The sequence below is a fragment of the Onychomys torridus genome, chromosome 11 (assembly GCF_903995425.1).
Source record: "Onychomys torridus chromosome 11, mOncTor1.1, whole genome shotgun sequence".
In the NCBI taxonomy this organism is placed as follows: domain Eukaryota; kingdom Metazoa; phylum Chordata; class Mammalia; order Rodentia; family Cricetidae; genus Onychomys; species Onychomys torridus.
This window is the reverse complement of record NC_050453.1, coordinates 65,914,481-65,932,800: the sequence shown is the minus strand read 5'-3', so window position 1 is coordinate 65,932,800 and position 18,320 is coordinate 65,914,481. Positions and strand designations below refer to the sequence as shown.

Genomic DNA, 18,320 nt, shown 5'->3' with positions numbered 1-18,320 from the left:
CCTGGTCTACAGAGCAAGATCCAAGACAGCCAGGGCTACACAGAGAAACCCTGTCTTGAAAAACAAACAAACAAACAAACAAGAACTTACGCCTTTTCCAGTTCACTGTCTGCTTTCTCTGTGGTTCACGACGTGAGCCCTCATCTTCTATTCTAGGCCCCCGTGCCCGCCGCCTGCTGCTCTGCTTCCCTGCCATGAAGGACTCTTATCTCTCAGGACCATGAGACAAATAAACCCGTCATTCTATAAATTGCTTTGGTTATTGTATTTTAATCACAGCAATAGAGAAGTATCTAAGGCAGAGGCGGAGGCAGGTGGGTCTCTGTGAGTTCAAGGCCAGCCTGGGCTACAGAATGGTTCCATGCCAGTCAGGGCTACAGACTGAGATCCTGTCTCAAAAATGTAAAAACAATTTTAAAAAAGGTCAAGGAGCGAAGGAGACGGCTCTACAGTGAAGAGCGTTGCTGCTCCCCCAGAGGACCCCCATTCAGTTCCCAGCACCCAGGTGGGGCGGCTCACAACGGCCTGTAACTTCAGCTCTAGGGGGTCAGATGCCCTCTTCTGAGGGCACCCACATGTTTGGGGCAACACAACATAGACACACACATACATACACATAATTAAAATATGGAGAATTACAAAAATACCTGATGTCAACTTCTGGCCTCCACATACTATGCACACACACTACACACACGCGTACACACACTCTCTCTTTCTTTATCACACACGTGTACACATATACAAACTCACACAGACACTATACACACTATAACACACATACACACATTATACACATACTGTATACACACATACTGTACATACATAAGCACACACTATATATACATGCAAGCACATACTGTATACACACAAACACTGCTCATACGGTTGTGAGCCGTCATATGGTGCTGGGAATTGAACTCAGGACCTCTGGAAGAGCAGCCAGTGCTCTTAACCCCTGAGCCATCTCTCCAGCCCCTTAATCTGTTCTCTTAAAAAAACGATTTATTTTGTATATGGAGGGTATGCCCGTGCCTTGGCCCGTATATAGACATCAGACACAACTTATGGGAACAGGTTATCTCCTTCAACTGTGTGGGTCCTGGGGCAGAGTTCACGTTGTCTTGCTTGGTGACAAGTGTTGTTATCTGCTAAACCAAGTCACCAGCCCTCTAATCCGCTCTTACTTAAAGATGGGCATGGGGAGGTGGGGGATGGGGAGGTGGGGGGTGGGGAGGTGGGAGATGGGGAGGTGGGGGATGGAGAGGGTGGGGGATGGGGAGGTGGGGAGGTGGGGGATGGGAAGGTGAGGGATGGAGAGGGTGGGGGATGGGGAGATGGGAGATGGGGAGGTGGGGGATGGGGAGGTGGGGATGGGGAAGTCGGAAGGCAGCCTTGAGTGTCATTCTTAGGCGCCTTCTGCTTTGAGGCAGGGTCTACTCTTCACACAGTAGGCTAGACTATCAGACCACCGAGCCTCGGGGGTTCACCTGAGAAAGTCGTCCAGTGCTGAGACTGCCTGGGTCTCTGCCTCCTGAGTGCTGGGAGTGAAGGTCTGAGCCCCAGGCCACCCTCCCTAGTGGTGCAGGCTGGGGGGTCCACTTCCATTCTCCTTCCTCAGCATTGTCCTATCCTGGCTCCCCTTGGGTAAGTGACTCCAGAGCTGTAAGACGCCCCAGCCTTCCTCTCCAGGTTAAGTGTCTCTAAAGTGCAGGGGAGGGCTGGAGAAATGGCTGGGGGCTGAGAGGACGGACTGCCCCAGCCAACAGCCCAGAGGGTCTGACACTTGTGCACAAACCCCCACACAGGCACATGCACATTACACACGTAATTTAAAATAAAAATTTAAATTTAAAATAAAGTTTAAAGCGTAGCAATGGCAGATGTCATTTGATTTCAACTGGACAGGAGGCCCGCCATCTTTATATTCTTGTCTCTGTCACCCGCAGCTCTCATCTGGGCCGTCTGTCCGTGTGTCATCTCCTCAGAGCAGCAGGATGGCTGCCAACAAGGGCAAGAGCCAGGGCTCCCTGGCACTTCACAAGGTCATCATGGTTGGCAGTGGAGGGGTGGGCAAGTCAGCGCTGACGCTTCAGTTCATGTATGACGAGGTAAGGGATGCCACACACCTTCCCGAGTGGCTGTGCTCTGTGTCCACTCTTCCCCATTTGTCTGTGGAGATTTTTAAATAGCTTGGGGGGGGGGGAGTCTCCTCAGAAGAGTCCAGCTGCTGATACTGTGGTGATTGTCGCTGAAGTAGGAATGGAAGACGTCTCTCTACACACTGCGTTATCAGTGTTCTGTGTGCTCTCTCTGTGGTAGGAGCAAGGGAAGAGAGAGGTCTCTGTACAGGTGCTATAACTTAAATTTTTATTATTTTCATTTATGTGTATGTGGAAAAATGAGTATGTGTGGGGGTGAGGTGGGGTGTGTAGAAGAGTGTCATTGCCTTCAGAGGCCAGAAGAGGGTGTCAGATGTCCTGAAGTCATAGGCAGTTGTGGGTTCTGGGAACTCCTGTCGGCTCCAAGAGCAGCAGGTTCTCAGCACTAGGCCATCTCTCCAACTCCAACTTTAGTTTTTTAAAGACAGAGTCTCATAGCCCAGGCTGGCTTGGAACTCGCTGTGTAGCTAAGGATGACCTAGAACTTCTGATCTTCCAGCCTCCCCTGCTGGGTTGTGAGGCTCTGGGGTTGGAGGGGCTTTGTGTGTGACAGGTGAACGCTCTACCAACCGAGCTACTCCCCGGTCTCAGGTGCTGTGGTTTGAGGCTTGAGTGTCTCCTAAGGGGTTGTGTGCTGAAGAACTTACCCTCAGCCTACAGTACCTTAGGAAGCAGAGGAACCCTCAGCCAGAGGAACTGTCAGGTCACTGGAAGTGTCCTTAGAAAGAGGTATTAGCATCCCAGCCCCTCCTGTTTTTCCTCTGCTTCCTCGTGCTTGCTGTGTGCTCTCTTCACCATCATCTGCCTCACCACAGGCCCCGAGAACTGTGCAGTGAAAACTCCAAAACCACGAGCCAAAGTGAATCTTTTCTCTTTCATTCTGTGTGATGTGTGTGTGTGTGTGTGTGTGTGTGTGTGTGTGTGTGTGTGTGCTTGCCAGTGTATGTGTGTGTGTGTGTGTGTGTACCAGTGTATGTGTTTGTATGTGTGTGTGTGTGTGTGTATGTGTTTGTATGTGTGTGTGTGTGTGTGTGCTTGCCAGTGTATGTGTGTGTGTGTGTGTGTGTGTGTGTGTGTGTGTGTGTGTGTGTGTACCAGTGTATGTGTTTGTATGTGTACATGGATATGGCAGTCTAGAAGACTTAATTGTTGTTCTTGTCCACCTTGATTTTTGAGACAGGGTCTTGCTGTGGATTATGTTCACTGTTAATAAATAAAGCCAATTGTCCGATAGATGGAAGAGATTGAGCATGAGAGCCAGACTAGGAGAATTCTGGGAAGAGGAAGGGTGGAGTCAGAGCCACTGGGAAACCTCAGAGAGCAAGATGAGAAAAGGTAACCCCACGTGGCAGAGTGTAAATAAGGAATATGGGCTAACTTAAAGTGTAAGAGCTGTAATAAGCCTGAGCCATTGGCTGAGCATTTAAAATTTATACTAAGTCTCCGAGTCAATTGTTGGGAACAGGCCGACAGGAGAGAATCGTCTGATATCAGGGTCTCTGTCCTGGTGCTCTCTGAGGCTGGCCTGACTGCCCGTGAACACCTGGGATGGCTTGTCTCCATCTCCCAGCTCTGAGATCACAAGAACGCATGGCCATCCCAGCTCCGTAGAGGGGTCCGGGATTGAACCCAGGACTTACGGTTGTAAGGCAAGCACTTTAGCCAAATGAGCCATCCCTCTAACCCTGGTCCTTCTTAACTCTTACATTGGTAGCCAGGATTCAGCCTGGAGTTTAGGTAGACATAAATCAGAGCTGTGGCAGAGCTGTGGAGAACAGGAGAGAAGATTCCCGACGTTCTGGTGGTCGAAGCATCGTGCCAAATCTGAGATCAAGCTCATGCTGAGCCTGAATCCTGTTGAAGACTAAAAGCTGTTCTCATCACAGCCGCAGACATGGGAGAGACTAGGAGAGCCTTGTCTAGATGTTTTATGATTGTATATGTCTGTGCCCATGTGTGCCATGTCTGCATGTATGTATGCATGTCACAGCACACTGGAGGTCGGAGGACGACATGGAAGAGTTGGTTCTCTCCTGGGATTCAAACTCAACTTTTCAGGCTTGGAGACAAGCACCCACTAAACCATCTTGCTGGCCCTAAATTCACTCTTTCTTCATGTACAATCCAAGCAGGTATGGTGGTGTACACCTGTAATTCCAGCACCCTAGAGGCTGAGGCAGGAGGATCACGAGTTTGAGGCCTGCCTGGGCTGCATAGCAAAGCCCCATGTGGAATAATGAATTGTCTGGGGTATGTTCCTGCTGTGATAGTAAAACTCATGGGAAGGGGCTTGTTCTGTCCCACATGTCCTGGGGAGTCCTGGGGAAGCGGGGCGCGCTGGTCACACCGCAGCCATACTCAGGCAGCAGAGAGTGGGCAGGAAGTGGGGCAGGCTGGAAAACCCCAGCCTCTGGTGATCCACTTCTTCCTGAAACGGCACCTCCGGCTGGGGACCAAGTGTTCCAACACAAATACTGTGCCCACACTCTGGCCTGCCCTCTTCACTTCTGATATTGCCTTTGGTTTGTCAAAGGTTTACATTTTCAAAAAACTTAATGACTTTATGTGTATTGATGTTTTGCCTGCATGGATATCTGTGCACCACATGCATGTAGTACCTGCAGAGGCCAGAAGAGGTCAGATTTCCTGGAACTGGAGTTGTACACAGCAAGTTGAGATGCCATATGGGTGCAGGGAATTGAACCCAGGTCTTCTGAGAGTAACCAGTGCTCTCAACTGCTGAGCCATCTGTACAGCCCTGAAAGCTTTATGTTTTAGTGAAATCCAGTTGTACGTGTGTGTGTGTGTGTGTGCATGTGTGTGCATGTGTGTGCGCATGTGCGTGCGTGTGTGCATGTGTGTGTGTGTGTGTCTGCCATGGTGAAGTGCATGTGTGGAGATCAGAAGACAGCTTGCAGGACTCAGATCTCTTCCTCCACCGTGTGAGCTGCAGGGATGGAGTTCAGGTTGTTGGCTTAGTGGCAAGCACCTCCGTCTCCTGGCCCCCCGTTTATTTCTCCTTTGTTACTTGTGCTCTGGTGCCAGTCCTGAGCATCCATCGCCAGGTCCAGGCTCACGAAGGGTTGTTCCCGTGTGTCCTTCTGAGTTTCGATTTTAGTTCATATCTAGATCATTGCTCTGTTTTGAGTTAGTCCGTACGTCTTACATGCACCGCGTAAGAAGTCCAGTTATACCCACTCTTGTGTTCTCTAGTTCATTTCATCTGCTTAGCTGTTATTTTTTTCTTTCCTTTTTGTGAAAAAAAAAAAGATTTATTTATTTATGTGTATCTGTGTTTGCGTATGTGACATTTACATGTATCTGTGTTCAGGTAAGTGACATGTGTATCTGTGTTGGGGTATGTGACGTGAGTGCACATGCCTTGGAGAGACAGGCTTCAGATGTGCAGCTGGAGTTCCGGGTGGTGGTGAGCCAGGCATCTCGGGTGGGTGCTGGGAAGCAAGCGCAGATCTTTACTGCTGGGCCTCTCCTTTTCAGAAGTTCCTTTTTCTTCTCTTTCTTAGGGGGATGGGGAGTACTAGTTATTAAACCTAAGGCCTCACACACGCCAGGGTGGCACTGTGACACTGAGCTGTGTATATGCCCAGCCATTTTCAAATCTTTAACTTATTATTTTTAGTTAATTAGCTAATTTATTTACTTGGGGGACTGGAGAGATGGCTCAGTAGTTATGAGCACTGGCTGCTCTTCCAGAGGACTTGGGTTCAATTCCCGGCCCCCTCATGGTGGCTCACAACTTCAGCTCAAGAGAATCTGACCTCCCTTCTGGCCTCTACAGACACCAGCACTCATGTGCACATGCGCACACACATAGACACACATGCATATAATAAAAATAATTAAAATTAATTTATCTGTGTTTAATGTTTTTTATTTTATGTATCTCAGTATTTTGTTTGTGTGCCTGGCAGCCATGGAGGCCAGATGCAGACATCACATCTCCTGGAAGATGTGCAAAAGCAGGAAGACCTCTTAATCACTCAACCATCTCTCCAGACCTCAGTTTGGTTTTCTGAGACAGTTTCTCTGTGTGTAGCCTTAGCTGTCCTAGAACTCACTCTGTAGCCCAGGCTGGCCTCTCAGAGATCCGCCTGCCCCTGCCTCCTGAGTGCTGGGATTAAAGGTGCTCAATACCACCAGCCAGCTTCTATCCCTCATTTTTTGTTTTTTAAAAAACATTTCATATTTATTCCTTGACAGTTTTGTACATGTATATAATCTATTTGGATCGTATTCATTACTTATTACTGTCTCTTATTATACATTATACATTCCTCTTTACTGTCTTCCACCCCACTTCCTGCTCTCACTTCTTAGTCTAGAAAGTCCCCCATCTGTTTTCTTGTCTATTTGGTGTGACCCACTGAGTTCAGTTAGGGTGCTGGCATGAGCACCATGGGGGGGTATTTTGATTCCCAGTCTCATTAGATTGCTCAGGCTGGCCCAAAGCTTGCAGTCTTTCTCAGCTCTCGAGTGCTAGGCCTGGCTGAGACAGCTCGGTGGGTAAGGCAGTCACCATGCACGTGTCGGAAATCACCGTGCACGCCTGGGCAGTGATCGTGCAGGCGTGGGCAGTGACCGTGCAAGTGTCGGAAATCACCATGCAAGCACGGGACCTAAGCTCGAACCCTAGAGCCTGTGTAAAAACTGGCTGTACTAGCATCTGTAACTCCAGTACTTCTGTGGAAAGGTCAAAGGTGCAGATGGGAGACTCCAGAAGCTCCTGGGCCAGCCAGCCCCGTGTGTGCACAGTGGCAAGTAAAAGGAAGAGAGGCCATGCTTCAGAAACAAGGTGGGGGTGAAGACTGACGCCCGAGCGTTCCCTCTGACCTCCACATATGTACTGGTTAATTTTTCTGTGTGTCTTCATTATCAAATAAACATTTAGGAAGGCTAATTTGCTTCTAGCTTTCATTTTAGCAGCTTTTGAATTTGTTGTCTTTTTGTGGGTCCATCCTTATATACATACGTAACATCTCTACTCTCCCTGGAGACCCTCTGCAGGACGTGCTGTATTCTAGGTTTTTCGACATGCCTGTGTATAGTTCCTGTTTCCTGTTTGGCAGTAGCATATAGCATTTTGTTGTGTTGACCGCTTTTGCTGAGCATTGGAATAGACCATCTCTTGTGATGCCACTTGGTGCTACAGTGACTTCCGTGGTTTTTAGGCTCCAGAAGCAGCGTGGGGGCGGTGGAGCAGAGGAGAAAGTACTCACTTTTCCGGATGTTGACAAATCCTTCTCTGTGGGATGGTCCTGTCCCTGTGCCACCGAGAGCAAAAATGTCCCTCCTTAAGCCTGTGTCCTCTCAGAGGACTGTCTCCCTTTCTCCTGCTCTCTCCTCTTCCCTCCCTCGCTCTCTCCCCTTCCTTTTGAGCTAGTGAGGAGAGCCTCTCTCCATCTGTGTGGTTTGGGGGTTCTCTGTTGGATGTGGATGCCTCCCCAGCCTGAGGATGTTAGGGAGGAGTGAGTGCCCCACACCGTGGTCCTCATCTTGTTCTGTTCGGCGCTCATGTTTGCTGTGCTCTGTTCTTTCATTCTTGGGAATCTAACTTATCAATTTCTTTTTACATGGCTTCTGGACTTTGAGTCATAGTTAAAAAAGGCCTTCTCTACTCTACTTCAAGGTAATAAGGTTCTCGCCATGTCTACTTTCAGTGCTGGACTGGATTTGTTTATTTCATAATTTACATGTGCATGTGCATGGTCATGCATGCAGATGCATGTGTGTGGGGTGTGTACATGCATGTGTGTATAGGTGCTTATGTGCCTCTGGCAGTCAGAGAACACCCCCAGGTAATGTTCCCCAGTCACGGCCCACCTTGTTCTTTGAGACAAGATCTCTCATTGCCTGGGGCTTACTGAGTAGGCTGGGCTTGGCTGGCCAGTGAGCTCCAGGGTCCACCTGTCTTCACATCCCGGCACTGGGACTGTAAGCATGCACTACTCCATGTCTGCCTTTTTTTTTTTAAGATTTATTTTTATTATTTTTAATTATATGTACCCGTGTGTAACTGTGTGAGTATGTGCATGTGAGTGCAGGTGCTCACAGGCATTGGACACCCCTGGAGCTGGAGTTACAGACAATTCGGAGCCACTCAAGGGTGCTGGGAACTGAACTCGGGTCCTCTAGGTGAGCAGTATGTTCTCTTAACCGCTGAGCCATCACTCCAGCCTCTGACTTTTTGTTGTTTTTAAACATAGTATGTGGGGATCGAACTCAGGCCCTCAAGCTTGCTCGTCAGCACTTTACCCACTAAACCACCTCCCAGCCCCCAGCTAGTTTTATTCTAAGCTTCTGGTTCTTCTTGCCAAATTCCTTTGGTATGACTTTTTTTTTTTTTTTTTTTTTGGTATGACTTTTATACTTCTATTCATTATGAATACAGGCTCCCATCTCTGGCCTTTTCCTTGTTTGCACTGCCTCTTTTGTTGAAAGCCTTAAAAGGAAAAAAAAGGGGGGGGGGACTCAGAGCTATCAAGAAAGGAATGGCTCCCAAGCATGGAGGGGTTGGCTGTAATTCCAGGATTTGGAAGGCTCAGGAGTTCAAGACCAGCCTGAGCTACATAGTGTGATCTTGTCTCAGAAGGGAAGGAAGGAAGGGAGGAAGGGAGGGGTAGAGGGAGGGAGGGAGGGAAGAAAGAGGAAGGAAGGAAGGTTTGTATTTTTCAGTGTCTCCTCCAAGATGTAATGACTCCAGGCTCTCAGCCAGTACAAAGCGATCTTAAAACATTCAGGGGCTGGAGAGATGGCTCAGCACTGGTTAAGAGCACTGGCTGTTCTTCCAGAGGTCCTGAGTTCAATTCCTAGCAACCACATAGTGGCTCACAACCATCCATAATGAAATCTGGTGCCCTCTTCTGGCCTGCAAGCATGCGTGTAGGCAGAACACTGTATACATAATAAATAAATAAATATTAAAAACAAAACAAAACAAAACATTCGGATGTAGAGTCAGGGGCCTGCTACACACTGTAACTCTGTTTTCTCCAGTTTGTAGAAGACTATGAACCCACCAAAGCTGACAGTTACAGAAAGAAGGTGGTCCTTGATGGGGAAGAGGTCCAGGTAGACATTCTGGACACAGCCGGCCAGGAGGACTATGCGGCCATCCGAGACAATTACTTCCGAAGTGGGGAGGGCTTCCTGCTTGTGTTCTCCATCACAGAGCACGAGTCCTTCACTGCCACAGCTGAGTTCAGGTGTGTTGACGGGAAGAGCTGGGTCCTTGACTCCCTGCCAGGGGAGCTGAGGCTTCGAGGGATCTGGGGTGGAGCAGAACGGAGATGGTTGGGCCGGTGATGAGGAAGAACTCAGCCACGGGGTTTTCTGAATCTTGGTACACTTCAGCCCACCATTGTTTCCATCTCTTTGTGCATCCATGTTTTAGCATTTCTGGACATATCTTTTTAAAAGGATTTAGTTAGTTAGTTAGTTAGTTAGTTAGTTAGTTAGTTAGTTAGGCTTTTCGAGACAGGGCCTTTGTGTAGACCTGACTGGCCTTACCTTTTTTAAAAGGATTTATTTATTTGTTTATTTGTTTGTTTAGTTAGTTAGTTACAGACAGGGCCTCTGTGTAGAGTGGATGGCCTTGCCTTTTTAAAAGGATGGATTTATTTATTTATTTATTTATTTATTTATTTATTTAGTTAGTTAGTTAGTTAGTTAATTTGGTTTTTCCAGACAGGACCTCTGTGTAGACCTGGCTGGCCTTGAACTCAGAGATCTGCTTGTTCCTGCCTCCACAGTGCTAGGATTAAAGGTGTATGCCATCACACCTGGCTTACTTTTATTTTTATTTATTTTATGTGTCTGAGTGTTTTGCTGCATGTATATCTGTGTACCACATACATGCCTGATGTCTGCGGAAGCCAGTAGAGGGCATTGGATCCCCTGGGACTGGAGTTACAGAAGGTTGTGAGCTACCCTGTGGGTGCTGGGAATTGAACAGTCAGTGCTCTTGACTCCTGAGCCATCTCTCCAACCACTGAGTGAGTGTGAGAGCACAGACGTGTGTTTGTGCTCCAGGGAATGTGTGGAGGTCAGAAGACTGAAGAGGGTTCCAGGGATCGAACTCGGGCAGTCGGGCTTGGTGCCCAGCCCCCTTCTGTCTGAGTCATTGCCATAGCTCCCAGACTACGCTTCAACAAGCTCTTTCTTGTTACAAAATCAGATGACCCACCAAAGGTAAAGAGAGGCAGCTAAACGTTTCCCACGAGTGTGAGGGTGGCCTGGGTGAGCCAGGGAGGCGTCAGGGCCAATCTAGTAGAGCAGGCAGATGGTAAGGTGGGCCCTCTAGTGCTTGTGGTCTCGACACTCCAAAGAGCTGAAGGCCTGGCTTTCTGCAACTGTAGTGTGTGTAGAGAGGAGACTGATGGACAGCGGGGTCTCAGCGTGGACAGTTGCCTCTGTTTGTAGACATCTTTCTCCTATCAGGAAGTTTCTATGTGGATAGTATTCTTGTGATCACAACTGTGTCGTCTTCACAATCTGATTTTGAGGCCATTGAGGATAAAACAGCGTACTGTGCACACTGTCTTTTTACTCTTCCGCCCCTGTATTGGAATGACCAAGCATTTCTGTGAGCTGTTGCTTTGAGTTTGATGAGGTTTTTGTTTTACTTATTTTATGTGCATGGGTGTTTTGCCTGCACGTATATCTGTGCAGCGTGTACATGCAGTGCCTGCAGGATCCAGAAGAGGGCATCCAGAACCCTAGAAGTGGAGTTATAAACAGTCATGTGTGCTGGGAATCAAACCAGGTTGCTCTTAACCACTGAGCCATCTCTCAGACCCTGGGTTTTTTGTTGCCTTTTTTTTTTTTTTTTTTGGTTTTATGAAACAGGGTTTCTCTATGTAGCTTTGCGCCTTTCCTGGATCTCGCTTTGGAGACCAGGCTGGCCTCGAACTCACAGAGATCTGCCTGGCTGTGTCTCCCAAGTGCTGGGATTAAAGGCATGTGCCACCACCACTTGGCTTTTTTTTTTTAAGGGCAACGTCACATGTAGCCCAGGTTAGCCTTAAACTTACTATGTAGCCAAGATGATCCTGAAACTTCTGGTTCCACCAAGTCCTGGGATTACAGGCATGCACCACCATGCCCCATCTATGGAGTGCTAGAGATGGAACCTGGGGCTCTGTCCCTGCAAGGCAAGCACCCTGCCTTGGGCCACATCTCCAGCACCTTTTAGTTCGTTTTAATTCCTGAGATTCCCAGAGGGTTCCCTCCCTTCCTTCTCCTTCCCTCTCCACCTTTTCCTTTCTTCCCATAAATTAGAAACCCTATTGGGATGTAGACTCCTGGCCTCCTGTACGGACATCTCTTTTGTAGGAGTGTGGGGTAGAGAAGTCTGCAGATGGAGAGAGACCAGATGATTGTGGTGGTGGGGAAGCTGAGGGCTAGCCTAGGAAAGCCTATGCCAGTAGAGACTCATTGGAGCGATTCCTCTTGTTCCTTAGCCAGATACGCATGTAAACACCAAGGCACACTACCAGCTACTTGTAAAGCTGAGTTCTTGTGCTTATGCTAGCTTTAAAACAAAACAAAAACAGAGCCACTTTATTTATTTGTGTGTTTGTGTGTGGGCACTGTCACACATGCCGTGGTGTGGAGGTTGGCACACCTGCCGTGGTGTGGAGGTTGGCAGATAACTTGTAAGAGTTCACCACTCACCTTATAGGTCAAACTCAAGTCATCCTGGGAGGCAGGCACCCTTACCTGCTGAGCCATCTCACCGGCTCCTTTTAGCTTTCCTTAAGCACGCTGTTCTTGACGCCTTACCCCTAGGGAACAGATCCTCCGAGTTAAGGCCGAGGAAGATAAAATCCCACTATTGGTCGTGGGCAACAAGTCCGACCTGGAAGAGCGGAGGCAGGTGCCCGTGGACGAGGCCCGGGGCAAAGCGGAAGAGTGGGGTGTACAGTACGTGGAGACCTCAGCGAAGACCCGTGCCAATGTGGATAAGGTAGCATGAGTTCTGGAGGGTTCTTGGAAACTGGCTTTTGCTGTCTCAAGACCAGCTATCTCATTCGCTTGGTTCTAATTTTATTTTAAGTGTGTGTGTGTGTGTGTGTGTGTGTGTGTGTGTGTAGCTGTATCTGTGTGATGATATCCACATTTGAGTGTAGGTACCCAGGGAGGCCAGAAGAGATCACAGAAGGCCCTGGAAGCTGCAGGTGGTTGTGGACTATCTGACATGGGTACTGGGAACTGAATTCAGGTCCTGCAAGAGCGGTCGTCTGTTCTTAACCACTGAGCCACCTCTCCAGCTGCCCCAGCTGCTGCCCCAGCTGCTGCCCCAGCTGCTGCCCCAGCTGCTGCTCCAGCCGCCACTGCTCCTCCTCTTCTTCCTCCTCTTTCTTCTCCTCTGCCTCCTTCTCCTCTCTTTTCTTTTTGACAGGGTCTCATAATACCTCGGTCCGGCCTCCAGTTTGGTGATGGACTTGAAGTTCTGACCCGCCTGCCTCCACCTCCAAGCGCTGGCCTTGCCGGTGTGTGTTGGTCACCACAGTGCTCTGCCGTTTCCTCTTCTTCTTTCCTTTTCTCTTTTCCTTCTGACAAAGTCTCACACAGGCTAGCCTAGAGCTCCATATATAGCTCAAGAGGACCTTGAACTTCTGGTCTTCCAGCCTCCACTCCCTCCACGCATGCCCCTTTGCTGGAATGACAGGCTTGGACCACTGCACCCTCTTTACACAGTGCTGGGAGTAGAACCCAGGGCTTCACACAAGCACATGCCAGCCTGTGTGTTTTCCTTTTACATCAGAGTTCAAGGTGTTACCACCCAGCTGAAGTAAGCACCCCCCAGCCGAACTTTTCTCTGTTTTCACGTGCTGTGGTGTGGGTTCTTACTTCATATCCTGGTCTTGTGAATTCAGTGCAGAGTTACGACAGGCAGAAGGGCCGTGTCTGCACCCAGCTTAGCCACAGATCTCTCTGTCTCCTCTTCTCAGTTCGCACCATAGCCCAGGCTAGTGCTGGGGGATGCCATTTCTCCTTGCTTTGTGCCCTCCCAGGGAGGGCTGTTTGACCAGCTAGTTCTGGAGGAGGGCTGAGTGCTCTCCATTAGGAGGGCTTAGCTTTAAGCAGAGGTCAGTGTTGACAACACACCTCTCTCCGTAGCCTGGGGTACAGGGTGAATTGTGTTCCATCATCAGCTGCCTTTTGGTTGTCTTAGTTAGCTAATTTATTTATTTTTAAAATTATATTTGTTTCTTTGTGTGTGTATTTGGGGAGAGGGTGCATATGTGCAGCTCTGGACTCACATGCCACAGCACACACGTGGAGGTCAGAGGACAACCTATGGGCTCTCTCCTTTCATCATGTGAGTCCCAGGGAATTGAACTCAAGTGGCTAGGCTTGGCAGCAAGTACCTTACCCACTGAGCCATCTCCCTGGCCTCTCTCTCTGTCTGTCTATCTCTGTCTGTCTATCTATCTATCATCTATCTATCTATCTATCTATCTATCTATCTATCTATCTATCTATTTATCTATCTATCTATCTATCTGGAGATGGGGCTCTCATATAGTCCAGACCAACCACTCCATGTAACAAGTACTAGAATTACAGGTGTGGAACATTACACTTGATTTATGGGGTGTCAGAGTGGAACCCAGGGCTCCATGTATGCTAGATAGCACTCTGCCAGCTGCCACACCCCAGCATCTGTGTTTTCTTTACATCCTCATCTGAACTCTCGTCCTGCGGCACTCAGACATCCATTCTTCTCTTCCTGTCAGTCTCCTAGCTGAGGGGAACTCTGGGGCATCCAGGTGGCCTTCGTCTTCTCGGGATGAGGAGGTGGGTACACATTTGAGACATGGCCGCCCAGTGTAGTCCTGGCTGGCCTCTGCCTCCCACACCTTTGATCTTTTAAAGCCCAAGACGACTGTCTGATGATGATAGCACAGGCCTTTGATCCCAGTTCTCAGAAGGCAGAGGCGGGTAGATCTCTGTGAGTTCAAGACCAGCCTGGTCCACTTTTGGAGACCTGGTCTAAAGAGCAACAGCAAAGCAAAGCAGAGACTTTCTCAACATAAAATGCTGATGTTGCTTTTGAGGGGATGGGAATCGAGTCTCTGGGGTCTCTTGTGGTAGGGGGTGTTACACATCATTGTCTCCCCTTCCTCTCCCTGGACAAGCTTTCACCTGCCAAGCAAGACCCAGCAGGAACTTCTGACAGGTGGGCAGTACTGTTTTCTTTGGTAAACACTTTCAGCTCAGCCCAGGGACAATGTAGGAACCATTTTAGCTTAATGTACCCACGCATCTCCCCTGCCTTTTAGCACAGGATGAAACAAAAGTCCATCACTCTTGACCTGAGACACTTGGGATTCCCTTCCCTGTGCCTGGGGCTTGTGGCAAGCTCATGTGGCGTGCCACACCAGACAGCTGGGTTGCTTTTCTTTGTTTTTGAAGCAGCAATTCGCGTAGCCCAGGCTGGCCTCAAATTTGTTACAAAGGATGGATGACTTTGAGTTTTGAACCTTTCCAGAATCTGTGGCATCACACATGACTTGTCTTTTTCTTTCTTGTTTGTTTGGTTTTTTAAATTTTCTTTATTAAAAAAAAAAATGACGGGGTTTCATCTACCCGAGGCTAGCCTCCAGTTCAGTATGTAGCCGAGAAGGACTTTGAACTTCTGATCCTCCTGCCTTCTGCCTCCTGAGTGCTGGGATTACAGGTGTTCACCGCCATGCTGGGGATTGGTCCCAGGGTCTTGCGCATGCTCTGTAGGTCCTCCATCAGCTGAGCCACATCCCCAGCCCGCAGACTCGATTTTCACCTTGGTCTGTGTCTGAGCATCAGATCTCAGAGCTAGGAGCGATAAAAAAGTGTGTGTTCCTTGTCACCCTTCCAGCTTCTGTGGGAAATCTCCAGTGTGTCTTCACGGCCAGCATATTTTGTCTGCTGGAGAGTAATCAGCCCTTTGGTAATTGTTGGTAACAGAGGGCAAAACCCAAACCTCATGACAGACGATAACGCCTGTCTAGATAATACAGTGGCTTGTCTTTCTTGATAAAATTCCTCTTGGCAATGGAACGGGGTTGGGGGTGAAGGTGGGGTGGGGGCAGGGAGGTGTGGGGCAGAGTGTAGGTGGAGAGGAATGCTGTGACAAGACCTCTCTTTCCCTCTTCTCTACAGCTTTCCAGTGCGGGAACCTGTTTCCTGCTTCCCATCCCTTGCTTTCCCAGAATTGCCTCTGCAGGCTTTGAAAGTAGGGTTTGGGCAGGGGGCCATCACTGACAGTGGCATCCTAGCCCATGTGGTCAAATGAGGTTACAGGGAGCAAAACAGAGACTCCCCTTCTTTTCTTTTTTGTTCATTTGTGGTGTGTGTGTGTGTGTGTGTGTGTGTGTGTGTGTGTGTGTGTGCTTGTGTGGTGTGTGTGTATGCATGTATGTATGTGTTGTGTGCATGTGTGTGTGGTGTGTGTGGGTGTGTATGTGTGTGGTGTGTGTGTGTGCATGTATGTGTGTTGTGTGCATGTGTGTATTTGTGTGTGTGTGTGTGTGTGTATGTGTGGGGTGTGTGTGGGTGTGTGCATGTGTGTGGGGTGTGTGTGTGTGTGCGTGTGTGTATGTGTTCATACAGTCACATATGTGTGGAGGTCAGAGGACAACTTGTGGGAGCCAGTACCTTCCATCACCATGTGTGTCTCAGCTGTTGAACTCAAGTCTTCAGGCTGGATGGCAAGGGGCACTACCCCATGAGCCACCTCACCTGCCCATTAGCTTTTCTGGTGCCCACTGCCCTTGGAGAAGGAGGGCTGTTTCACTAAAGCTGCTTTGTTTATTTATTTGTCGTTGACACTTTGTTTTTAATTGGGCAGGGCTCATAAAAGTAAGCTTGGGGGCTGGGGATGGACTCGGTGGCCTGGGATTCCATCGCCAGTGCCACGTGACCCAACCCAGGGAAGACCAGGAGCTCCTGGCCACGCTTGGGCTGCAGGAACCTCTACCTCGAATGAATGAATGAATGAATGAATGAATGAATGAATGAATGTCTATTTGGGCCTTACGCCATAAGATCCAAGTACGTTTCCTGCCAACCGAGCTGCTCGTCAGTGACTAAATGGCTCTGCTCTACTCCTTCTCCCTTCCTCCCCTCCAGGTGTTCTTTGATCTGATGAGGGAAATCCGAGCAAAGAAGATGTCAGAAAACAAGGACAAGAACGGCAGGAAGAGCAGCAAGAGCAAGAAGAGTCTCAGAGAGCGATGCTGCTTGCTGTGAGGCCAGAGGTGGCTCGGGCCTGGCTTTGCTCTCCCCAGCCGCGTTCACCGTCACTTCTCTAAATGGGACAGATGTCTGTGTGTCAGTGGCTGGCAGAGAAGTCGCCTTTGTGTGGTAGATCTGCTAACTTCGGCAGGAGCTCTGAGAGTCTGCCCTCTCCCTCCTTCCCTCCCTCCCTCCCTGAACCATGACAGCCACCAGCTCTGGGGGCCTGGAGATCCCAGACAGCTGAATTGGGATGCCAAGAGAAAGTATTGTCACTGTATCTCATTCTCCCTAGTTTTAGGACGCGGCCATCTTTTGTTCGGAAATTAAAATGCCTCATTTTAGCTGGGCGTGGTGGAACACGCCTTGTAGTAAGGCAGGGTAAGGCAGGGAGGGTAGCCTGAGTTCAAGGCCAGCCTGGGCTACCTAGCAAGAACCTGTCTCTAAAAGAAAAAAATTAATGTCTTATTTTCTTAGATGTTAGAAAAGGGTCTCTGGTAAGACTCCTTGTCAGTTCTTAATCAGTTTAGAAGTACACAGAAAAATCTAAGCTCTGGTAATACTGAAAAAACAAAAGGATTCTTTTCTTTCTTTTTTCTTTTTCTTTTTTTCTTGTTTTTTGTTTTTTGTAAAGATAAACCTTGGTGGCTTGGAAGATGAACGTCACTTGGGCCAAATAGGCTGAATCAAGCTTCCTGGCTTTTGAAGGGAAAGTGGGGTGTTGTTCTCTTCGTATTTAAATGCCAGCCAGGTGCTGGCCATGGGCTTTCTCTCCTCAGCATCCTGTGTAGTGAGGGAACTTTTTTTGGGGGGGGACATAGGCCTGTACTCCTAGCAGGCTTGCTTTTTCTGACTGGGCCATTTTCTTATCTTCCGTTCCCCTCCCACACCAGCCTTATCCCTGGGTTCCTCTCCTCCACCAGCAGAGAACAGGCGGTCCTATTCTTTTTCTTTCTTCTGAAAAATGTGACCAGTTCGAATTATGTCCCAGAACATAAAGCGAGTGCCAGCCCTGGCCTGTCTGCTCCCTCTCTGGACTCCGGGTAACTCCCAATTTACAAGCAGCGGAGGGAAGGCCCAGAGGGCCGTCCTCTGCAGCTCCCGGCAGCTGGTTCCGGTTCCGATGGCGCTGAGATGAGCCAGGTCCTACAGGCTGAGCCCACTCTCTGGTCATGGGGAAGGGGATGCTGGACAGCAGGCTGCCACGGAGCACACGCGCTCCTCCTGTTTCTCAGAAGTGAACATTTCCTGTTGAGGTGCGGAACGTGAATCTGGGTGGGGAGAGCAGGAACCCTTCACTTGGGTGGTTTTCGGAGGTTGTGGGAACAAAGGTCTGATCCCTGGAAACCGATCTTGTGTCACTCCCAAAGAATCATGGGCTTTTTTAAATTAAAAAAAAAAAAAATGCAAAGTACACTTTTCAGGATTTTCCCTTTTGCCAGCGTGCACCGCCACACGGAATGCTCACAGAGAGGAATTAGCAGGTGGTCGTTATTTTAGCAGATGTGCTGCGGTATCAGACAAGCGTTACTTGTGAATTCAGTGAATCCCATGGGCTGGAAAACACAACTATAAACATAAGCAATAACTGTAACTTCATCTCTCCTTTGGGAGACATCTCCATCCTCCTTAAAATATAAAACCTTGGAGATAATCACACTTGAGTGCTAACCACCCTGTCAGTTAAAGATTTTGCTGACATAAAAACATGCATGTGAGGCTGGAGAGATGGCTCAGCAGTTGAGAGCACTGACTGTTCTTCCAGAGGACCCAGGTTCAATTCCCAGCACCCACGTGGCAGCTCATTACTGCCTGTAACTCCAGTTCCAAGGGATCTGACACCTTCCCACGGACATACATGCAGGCAAGATACCAGTACACATAAAGTGAATAAATAAATCATTAAAAAAAATTAAG

The 18,320-nt window shown here is 48.8% G+C and overlaps 1 protein-coding gene across 2 annotated transcripts in view; it reads left to right on the top strand.

Annotated features, from left to right (window-relative positions):
- Ralb (RAS like proto-oncogene B) overlaps positions 1 to 17,817 on the top strand; it is a 37,417-nt gene extending 19,600 nt beyond the window's left edge. For both annotated transcript variants that reach the window (XM_036202810.1, XM_036202812.1), the window contains exons 2-5: positions 1,950 to 2,111; positions 9,177 to 9,385; positions 11,970 to 12,147; positions 16,299 to 17,817. In XM_036202810.1, the coding sequence (XP_036058703.1) occupies positions 1,998 to 2,111; positions 9,177 to 9,385; positions 11,970 to 12,147; positions 16,299 to 16,418 (621 nt within the window). In that variant the 5' untranslated portion in view covers positions 1,950 to 1,997 and the 3' untranslated portion in view covers positions 16,419 to 17,817. The remainder of the gene's footprint in view (positions 1 to 1,949; positions 2,112 to 9,176; positions 9,386 to 11,969; positions 12,148 to 16,298) is intronic.
- Positions 17,818 to 18,320: the final 503 nt, after the last annotated feature.